At 35.5% G+C, this 10,822-nt stretch overlaps 1 protein-coding gene across 1 annotated transcript in view; it reads left to right on the plus strand.

Moving 5' to 3' along the window:
• Nucleotides 1-9,841, plus strand: part of LOC144957904 (solute carrier family 35 member B1-like) — a 19,843-nt gene extending 10,002 nt beyond the window's left edge. The window contains exons 4-7 of the mRNA XM_078889445.1: nt 1-191; nt 833-959; nt 3,250-3,356; nt 5,364-9,841. The exon at nt 1-191 is cut by the window's left edge and continues 4 nt beyond it. Of these exons, the coding sequence (XP_078745571.1) occupies nt 1-191; nt 833-959; nt 3,250-3,356; nt 5,364-5,564 (626 nt within the window). The 3' untranslated portion in view covers nt 5,565-9,841. The remainder of the gene's footprint in view (nt 192-832; nt 960-3,249; nt 3,357-5,363) is intronic.
• Nucleotides 9,842-10,822: the final 981 nt, after the last annotated feature.

Raw genomic sequence — 10,822 nt, forward strand, 5'->3', positions numbered from 1 at the left:
TGGGTAAATCTATCAAACCGATCCCCGTTATGATTTTGGGGGTGTTGCTGGCGTCTAAGAAATACCCTGTGGCCAAATATTTCTGTGTATTGCTGATTGTTATGGGAGTGGCCCTCTTCATGTACAAAGACAACAAGGCCTCTGTCAACCAGGAAAAGACTCACTTCATAGGTATAGGAGAACTGCTTTTGGTAAGTGTGTGTTTGTTGTGATGTTGTGTTCAAGTGCCTTTTTACATTTCATCTCATGTTGAGATGTATTTCTATGTATTATATATATGTGTAAGTGTGTGTGTGGTAGTGTAGGTGTGTGTGGTAGTGTAGGTGTTGTGTTTCCATGTGCAGGACAAAGAAGGCACGTTGATTCCATTTTATAATGATATTAATAATAATGGTTATAATAACATAAATGGTCATAATAATAATAATAATAATAATGATTATTATTATTATTATTATTATTATTATTATTATTATTATTATTATTATAATAATAATAATAATAATAATAATAATAATAATAATAATAATAATAATAATAATAATAATGATGATGATAATAATAATAATTTAAAAAAAATAAATAAAAATGACGATGATGATGATAACAATAATAATATAGCATTCTTTCACGGGTTTGCATTTATTTCATGAGTTATTTTTATCACAGCAAATAATTCATGAGCTTGCAAAGGTAACTCCTTGGATAAAGGTGGGGGGGGGGGGGGGGGTTAACATAATGTATCTTTGAATTGGCTTGAGTTCTGCTGGGTTCAGAATAAAAATATGCTGTGTCCATTAATTGCATTTGAAATTTGTTTTTTTTTCTCCAGCTTGCCTCTTTGACCATGGATGGTCTGACCGGGGCATCCCAGGATAGAATGAGGTCTTTCTACAAGACGGGGGCCAACTCCATGATGTTCTTTGTCAACCTCTTCTCTGTCTTGTATTTAGCTATCGGTAAATCTCCACATTTCTCTTTTTTGTAAATGAGTTCATCATCCTAATGATTATGTGTTAAGGAGATGAAAAATAGTCTTATTCTTATTGGGAGACTATGTGGTCTTGTGTATGACAATTGTCTTCGAACCTGAGAGTCCATTGTTCGAGTTCTGCTCTGAGCGGGGCGTAGTTGAGTCCTCGGAAAAGGCTCTTTTTTTTCTCACATTTTCTCACCGCACTCGGGTGTAAAATGAATACCTGGTCATTAATAGCATTGTCTCTGCCAAAAAAAAAAAAACAAACAAAATATTATCACTTAACAGACATTATGTCTTGTCCTACATAGAAAGAAGTGTTGCTGTAGGGTAGGGACCCCTTGTACAGCGCTTTGAGCATGATTAGTGGATATTCCGCTATATAAATGCTCGTGTTGTTTTTGTTTGTTTGTTTGTTTTTTTTTTTTGGGGGGGGGGGGTTAAAACATTGGTGTCTTGTTTATCAGATTGGTGAAGCTGATTTGCCATTTGTTACATTTGTATTGATGTGTCATATGATTAGTAATTTATAACATTTATACTATTAGTAATGTCAATCGCATCTGATCATTCTAAGATATATAAACAGAGTTTGTCATGAATTTGATTCTCAGATATCAATTAATATATGATTTTTTCTTCTCTTTGTATTTATTAAACGAGTTATTTTTATTATGGAATCCCTGAGAAGTTGGTAAACCTCATCAAGGAAATGTATGAAGGATCAAGTTGCAGGGTTGTACATGAAGATTAGCTTTCTGACAGCTTTGAAATTAAGACTTGTGTCAAGCAGGGATGCTTGCTCTCAACTATTGCTGTTCATCCATGCCATTGAGGAAATCTCCAAAGGGCGAAGAAATGAGATACAGTGGATCCAGGGAATTTGCAGATGATCTGGCTCTTCTGTCTTGCACCCAGACCAGATACAGGCAAAAAACACAATTCTAAACATCCTCTCTTTATATTGAGCTTTATATAGAGCAATATCCACTAAATGTGCTCAAAGCGCTTTACAAGGGGTCCCTGGTCAACAGCAACATTTAACTTGTAGGACGGGACATGACGCCTGTTAGGCGATATTACAATTACAATCTCATATCCTTTGGTTTAAGAATTCGCCCTGCAAAGTCTAAGGTCTTAAGTATAGGTACTCATCAAAGGGAGCAGATCAAAGTGAAAGATCAGGAACTTGAAGATATGGATACTTTCTGCCATCTCGGGAGTATACTAGACAAAGATGTAGGCACGGAAGAAGAGGTGAAAGGACGAATAGGAAAGGCACAGGCTGCATTCACATCTTTGAACAGAGTTTGGAGAACTAAAGATATCTCCCTTTGACTAAAGCTGAGACTTTTCAACTCAAACGTGAAGTCTGTCCTACTGCACGGATGTGAAACTTGGAATGCATCGCAGGCATATATAAGGAGGATACAGATTTTCGTAAACTGGTGCACACGTAAGCTACTCAGAATAAAATGGATGGATAGAATTAAGAACGAAGAAGTTTGGAAAAGAACACAACAGAAACCAGTGCGGGAGGAAACAGGAAGAAGACGATGGAGGTGGATTGGACACACGCTTAGAAAGAATGACTCCACTATAGCAAAGAACGTATTGGACTGGAACCCTCAGGGCAGAAGATCAAGGGGAAGGCCACGAGGAACATGGAGAAGAGTTAATGAAGCTGATATACAGAGAAGTGATACGGCATGGGACGGAATAAAAAAGTTAGCTCAGGATAGAGAGGGATGGAAACTGTTTGTCTGTGACCCAAGGTGAAAAAGACAATGATGATGATGGTGAGGGAATGAGAGTAAAGAGCATTTTCCAATGACTGGACTAAGCGCTGCTCAGAGCAGGACTTGAACCCAGGATCTTCCAATCCAAATGTGAGTGTCATACCACAAGACCACGTAGCTGCACAAATTAATAAATAGAATGGCTTTTACAAAAATAGAACATAACACTTAATAGGATTGTTAAGGGTTCAAAACCTATTCCAGCCTACCTGGAGAAATCAATCCATCTTGATCTTCGATTTAAGTCTATTGTATTACTAGGTGCCACAAAGTGATTTTTGGTTTCACCCCAAAAGAGAAAACAACAGGTTTTTTACATAGAACTTTTTAAAACATGAAAAACAAACTTTACTTCAACAAAATCGAACAATAAATAACAAAGTTATGACGTTTCAAAGTTTATTCAAACCCGAAATACTATTACCTTATTTTTTTATTCATTTCTTCCCAACAATTTTTTTTTTTTAATTTCAGGTTTAATCTTAACAGGAGAGGGGCTGGAGTTTATTGGATTTGCTCATCGTTACCCATATGTCATCTTCAACATGATTACCTTTAGTTTGGCGTCTGCTATTGGCCAGGTAAAGTTGATTACATTATGGTTTCATTAAGAGATGGAGTGAGTAGAAAAGTGCCAGAAGACAATAGAAAATTAACAAAATTTCGCGGCGATGGTGGGGTTTGAACCTGCGACCTTATTGGTACGACAACTCCGCCTGGCCGGTGAGTGTGATTCTACCGTATGAGCTATCCACGAACACAAAAATATTTGTTTCAAACTCAGGTCATTCCTAGAGCGATGGTTGTGTGGTGAACCCGCTGTCTCCAGAAGTCGGTGAGAGAGAGCTTTAGGAATGACCTGAGTTTGAAACGAATATTTTTGTGTTCGTGGATAGCTCATACGGTAGAATATGGAATCATTAAAACTTTAACTCTTCCCACGGCAGGGGGATTTCCCTGGGAAACGGCAGGCTGTTTTAGGGAGACTTATTTTTTTAACCATAGACTACTTTTAAAAATATCTCCTACACAAATATTTTCAAAGGACCTGTATCATGTCATATACCAAATGAAAGAGAAGTGGACGGGCAATAAAGATATAGAACTTATTACTAATTGTGTATTTGCATTTTTGGAACATAATAATTCTTCTTCTTCTTCAAGTACCAAGTCTGTGCCAGACATCAGTGATCATAGTATGCCATTCATATCTCTGATCACTAATATTACTCTTCTCTTTCTTTGTCACCCAGCTGTTCAAACTATTCAAATATGTTTTTCTTGGTCTAACTTTACTCTTTTTACCTTCTATCTTTCCTGTGAGAGCAAGATGTTCAATACATTTATGTCGATTTAGGTGCCCTAAGCCCTAAAAATTACATTTGTCTTTTTCTTATTGTACGAATTAATAACCTTCAATAATAATTAAAGTCACAATATTTCTAAAACTAATGTATTTTTAAAATCAACATTTTTACTCTTACCTCTAATTTTATTCACTTTGGCAACACCGCAAGAACTTTATGTAAAAATCTATTACAAACAAAATGAACTTTGAGGTGATACAAAATGACCACTGGTTGTCATGTTATGACTGATTTTGTATTTCCACTTTTTGGAAAAAAAATATGGGAAACAGCTTGCTTATCATTATCAGACTAATCAATAAGTATTCTACCTACATCTAATAACTTCCTAAATTGTACATCCATATGTAAAACTAATGCATTTAAATAAAGTGTATGCAATGATTACTTGTTATTGAAAAAATAAACTTGTATTGTTATTTATATACTGTATTTTGAAAAGTTTCCTATTGAGAGTCTGGTGTGTTGTCACTCAACGTCGTCAATAGTAACTGGACTAAAATTTAAAAATTGAGCTTTATAAAGCGCAATATCCACTAAATGTGCTCAAAGCGCTTTACAAGGGGTCCCTGGTCAACAGCAACATTTAACATGTAGGATGACGAGACATGACGCCTGTTAGGCGATATTACAATTTTTTCGGACAAAGACAACGCTGTTAACGGCCAGGTACTCATTTTACACCTGAGTACGGTGAGAGAATGTGAGTAAAGAGTCTTTTCCAAGGACTCAACTATGCGCCGAGCGCGAGGCTCGAACCCAGGACCTTCCGATCCGAAAGCGAGCGTCATACGACTAGACCACATAGCCGCACTAGACTATCAATTATTTTGTCACTAAAATCACTGTTAACTGTCTGCATCACTACATTTGCTGTCATTGTCTGAACATTCAAAGTCACTATTATCAAAAGATATGTCCATTACAAAGTCTAAAAGAAAATGTTTAAGGGGATTTTATTACACGTTCGGATTTTATTACACGTTCACTATTTTTCTGGTTAGCCATTGTCTTAGCAACAGTGCTTTCTGGCGAAAAAAATATAATATTGCCTTACAGGCGTCATGTCATGTCCAATCCTAAATGTTAAGTGTTGCTGTTGGCCAGGGACCCATTGTAAAGCACTTTGAGCATGTTTAATGGATATTGCGCTATATAAAAGCTCCCAAAAAAAAATTGCATTTATTCTAAACATGTTTTTTTTAAAAATGTCTTTTCCAGATGTTCATCTTCATCACTGTAACGACATTCGGACCATTGACATGCAGTATTGTGACGACCACTCGTAAATTCTTCACCATCCTGGCATCTGTTTTAATCTTCCAGAATCCCATGTCGTCAAAGCAGTGGGTGGGGACTGTCTTTGTATTTGTTGGATTAGCGCTAGATTCCATTTACGGCAAAGAAAAGAAGAAAAGATAATGAATATGATGTTGTTATTGATCTGATTTTTAAAAAATGATTCAAATTCTTATTGTTAGATTCAATTGTTTTTTAGCCGTTTTATTTTCTTACAAAATACCATTACTTTTTTTTTAGTTATATTGTTATGTATGATATTATCATAGTTATATCAAATTTATTTATTTCTGATCTATTTTTCTATGTTCTGTGATGAGACACTCATTGTTGAAAAGTAAATATTTATTTGCAAATTGATTGATTCTGTTACTTGTTTGCAAGGTTTGTTTGTTTTTTGAAAAATGTGTGCGTCCCTGACATAATCAGTCACATGGTGAAAATTTATGTTTTGCGGCTTTTTTTTTTTTTTTTTAATTAATTTTTTTTTTTTTTTGAAAGTCAAATGTCTCCTGAGCATTTTAATCTTTATTCGAAGTAAATCAGGTGATTTTTCATGAAGTTATGGTCATATGCATGGGCTAGGGTGTGAAACCCTAATTTTGAGAAAATCGCTTCCAAAGTTGACAAGAGTTGATATTAAGTATAATAATTACCTTCATAAAAAAATTTTTAATAAAATATTTAGGAGTAGAATTCAATTAAGATATTTCACCAATATATGTAGAAAGATGTTTGATTTAATGATTTTTGATGGCAAATCATTTTCCATAAAGATTGACCCCTTGACTAAAATTATCAATGTCTCTGTTCAAAGCTTTTCACCATGCGACTGGTTATCTCAGTGACGCCCACAAATTGCATTCTACTTACAGTGGAATCTGTATAAAGTCAACACTTCTTGTTGGTCCTAAATTTTCTGATCTCTATCTAAGAGTGTTACATCGATAGTGGATAAAGTCAACCTTTCTACTGGGTGGGGTTCCAGACCTCCCATAGTGGGCAGGGAGGTACATACTGCATCTTCTATCCCCTTATATCTGTTTTCCAACATTCTTTCTGTCTTTGTCTTGGAATGAGATTACTTGGTTTTGTCTTGGCCCTGGCTTGGAGGGAAACAGTCAAATGCATAGTTATTATTTCGGGAGATGATATTTTTTTTCTTGTAAATCATCTCTCTGTTATGTATTATTAAATTTATTGTTTTGAATGCATAATGTAAGCATTTGAGTGTATTCCTCTTTGTTGGATTTTGTGCTTGTGTCCGGATGAGATTTATAGGTGATCTCAAACTAAGTACATTGGTGGTTTGCTCTTGGAATCTACATCTGATCCCTATTTGTTCCCAGTTCCCCCATGTCTTACTTTTTCTTGGGTGCTTTAATTGTAATTCTAGAACTTTTTACTATCCCATTTTCTTCCTTTTTACTGACGCTGATATAACCTAAATGTGTTTCAAGCGCTGTAAAATCCTAGAAACAAAAACAATCTTCCTGGTCCAGCAGTTTTGCCTTTATCAAGATTCCACTGAATATTCATATTCACTGTTTTATTCTTCCATATCGACCTGTAGGGATCTAACTGTAGCCATCGTTACTTATAGCCTGACACTGACCAAAAAATGACGTCAATATGCCAGTCTTTGGCTACAAAAGAAAATTAATCGTGAGTTGTATTCAATAGTTCAACCAATGGGACCACTTGTTTCCATGAGTACTACTAACGACAACTCACTAGGCAGTGCAAAAACTAAATAATGACGTCAAAATGCCAGTCTTTTTTGGTTTCTTCACTGTCAGGCTATAACTTAACGATGGCTTCGATCTAACACTTAGACTGCTAAAATTGCATGCTCCAATTCCATATACTGATGCATATCTGCGCAGAACAGGGTTGACTGTGTTTTTTAATTTTTTTACTACATTGGCGCAATATAGGCACACAATCTGCGGGAAATCTGTCAATGTTTTTATTACTCCACTTTACAGTTTTGATAATCATTCTCTAGACCACAGAAATGAAGAAAATGGGGCACTTGATAATTTAGTTCTGTACGGTGCAGAAACCGTTTTAAAGAACAAAAACATCATATGTCAGTCAGGCATTGACTCTTTAAAAGGCAATTATTATCTCAAACAAATCTTATGTAGGAAATACAATTTGATTGATAAGTTGATTGACGAATGAACAAATAAACAAATAGAAATGATGGATCGAGAGATAGATAGGTTGATTGTTGGAAAGTAAATAGATTGATTGACAGGTGGAGAGATAGATGAGATGAATGAATGGGTAGATAAGATTGATGGATGGACAGATTGAATATGTAGATAAAAACCAGGGAAACCCTGAAGAAAGACAATAGAAAGTTGGAAGGATGGATGGAGTGATTAATAGATGAATAGAGGGATGAGATAGATGATTGAATAATGGATGGATAGATATGTGGATGTGATGGATGCATGGATTGATGTGATAGATGGATTGATGAATGTGGATAAATTAGAAACATACAACTAGACAGTTGGATAAATGGATACAAAGATGGATGTATGGTTAAATCGATTGATGAATGTGACAAATGGATAGGATTGATGGATATGACAAAATTAATGAATGGATTAGTTGTATGGATGATAGGATTGATCAGAGATTGCAAAAATAAATGTTGAATTATTAAACTTTTTTAACCATGCGTTATTTTTTTGTATATCTTTACGCGAGGGCAGATGTTTTGATGAGTAGCAGAAAACAATGTTGGCATTTAGAATGTCGAAAAGGTGTAAATACATTGTGACCTATGACCCACTGCTGGTGAAAGTGTATCGGCTGCAGGAAGATGTTACAAAATCACGTCACTGCAAAAGACTCATTACAAATTACATGGGTTCATAAAAACGTAGATCTGTGGATCCTAAAATGAAATGAGGCGCGACTTGATATTTCAGAAACTGCCTTTTCACTCCAAATTACCTGCTAATTAAAAACAAAAAATTCTTCTTTCACTGGAATATTTATTTTGTTAAGATTCAGTTCACAATTATCCATCTGTAGCCTACTACAAGTGGCACAGGGCTTAAATTTTATCAAATGTTTGTAGTTGTTAAAGTAACTTGTAACTTGTAAGGACACGTTTTCTAATTTTAATGAAAATTTCTTGGTTAATCTATATTTTTAAAAATCCCAAGTCAGTTTCCAAGATTTAATCTATAAACGACTCGCTGATTTTCATAAACAATGGTGACATTTAATCAGTTTGTAATTAATATTGAATGGTCTCTACTCTGTCAACTGGCTGGGGTTCCTGACCTCCCATAGTGGGCAGGGAGGTACTTACTGTGTCTTCTACCCACCTATATCTGTTTTCCAACATGCTCTCTATCTTTGTCTTGGAATGAGATTACATGTTTTTTTTTCCAGGTCCTGGCCGGAAACCCTGGCTGGGAGGGAAACTGTCAAATGTTTAGTTAGAATTAGAGTTTTGGGAGATATTTTTTTCCTTGTAAATCATCTCTCTGTTATGCACTGCATTATGTTTATATTATGTATGATTTGTAAAACATTTGAGTGTGTTCCTCTTAGCGGGGACCTGTGCTTGTGTCTGGATGAGACTTTTAGTGATCTCAATCTAAGTACTTTGATAGTGTCAATTCCCCTTTGTCTTCCCTTTTCTTGGATGCTTTATTGTAATTCTAGAACTTTTTACTATCCCATTTTCTTCCTTTTTACTGGCGCTGATATGACCTTAATGTGTTGCAAGCGCCGTAAAACTCTTAAAAACAAAACATTACTCTGTCACTAAATAGAGATTTAATGTCAAATTTCATACAATGCAATGTGATTAATTCAGCCAGCAATCCAATACACAATATTAGTAATTGTCAAACTTTCCATTTAAATGGGAAAATAAGGGTTGAAATTCTTGCACAAGGGAAAGGAATGAAAATTCCTAAAGCAGCATTTAAATTTAAACTTGAGTTGTTCAACTGCCAGTGCCTTGAATTATTCATAAGACCATCCCTAAAATTACCAATATGTTGTATTTTCTTTCCTATCTTAAATCAATATCAAAACTTGAAATGATCAAAACATTCCATTTATCAACATTCACCCTTTTTGTATGATCCACGCCACCCCCGCCCCCCCCCCCCCATCCCTTTTTTTTTTCTTCAGTGTGCGATTTGTAGGTTTGAAAACTTATGTCAAGCAACAGACAGACACAAGTCAAATTTTTAATCAAACGAGCAACAAAATGAGACTTCAATTTGAGTAGTGATTGGGCTTTGAAACGAATTCCTCAAAGTAAATGAATTAATCCCTATAGACAATCATATTCAATGATTCATAATACTTGAATCTGTCCATTGTACATTGTAATTGTAATAAACTATAAAGGGAGAGTAGGAATTGTTTTTTTTTTTTGTTTATTCTTTGTTGTTGTTTTGGCCAATTACTAGGCTAGAAAAGTCTTGACGCTTATTGAATATCTCCCGATTGTATTTAAATTTAACTCATCAATATAAACTGAACAGAAAAATGTTTGTACTTTATTCTTCTATTAGGTCACCAAATATCTTGATTTCAATGAACCCCTATTCCAACATGTCGGCTGAAGAAATCACATTAAAAAAAAAAAAACATACAATAAACAGCTTGCTTTGTGACTGAGTTCCTTACTGCAGAGAAATGTGTACCCGTAAACATTCATAAACGGATGAAACGTGTTTATGATGACTCATCGGGATTCGAACATAAAAGGTGGGTCATATTTATCTGGAACTGATGCTGTCCCCACCAGCGTTAATAAGCAGGCTGGCAGTGGTCGTCCACAAAGTGCATCAACAGCAGAAAATCAACCAAAAAACATGACAAACTTCATCCAGCTAATCGTTGGATAAAACAATCTGACATTTCACAAAGGCTTGGAATTTCATATTCGGAGTGACTATTCGTCAGTACTGACCCCCAGACGCTAGCATCTGGGGGTCAGTACTGACGAACAGGCACCAGCGTCTGGGGGTCAGCACTGACTAATAGGTACTGGTATCTATTGGTCAGTTCTGGCGCCTGTAGGTACTGACGGTGCCAAAATTATGGAAAAATGCCATTTTTTGAAATAACTTGTTCTACGACAAATAAATCCGTATTTCCTGTCCCATACTAGTCGCAAGGAAGTCCCTTGGTTTCACCTTTTTTTATCGGTTTACGTGAGATTTGTTTAATAAATTTATCAATTAATTAAACAAATGATATTGTCAGTCCTGAGAAAAATACCAAATTTGATGTTGAAACGCCAAACTGGCAACCTTATATTTCGGTTCCTCCAACGCGCATGCTCACTGTTGCGTGGCGCCAGAACTGAAAGTGAAGCTCTTTCATTG

The sequence above is a fragment of the Berghia stephanieae genome, chromosome 12, assembly GCF_034508935.2.
Source record: "Berghia stephanieae isolate SIO BIC M18660-M18661 chromosome 12, UCSD_Bste_1.3, whole genome shotgun sequence".
Lineage (NCBI taxonomy): Eukaryota > Metazoa > Mollusca > Gastropoda > Nudibranchia > Aeolidiidae > Berghia > Berghia stephanieae.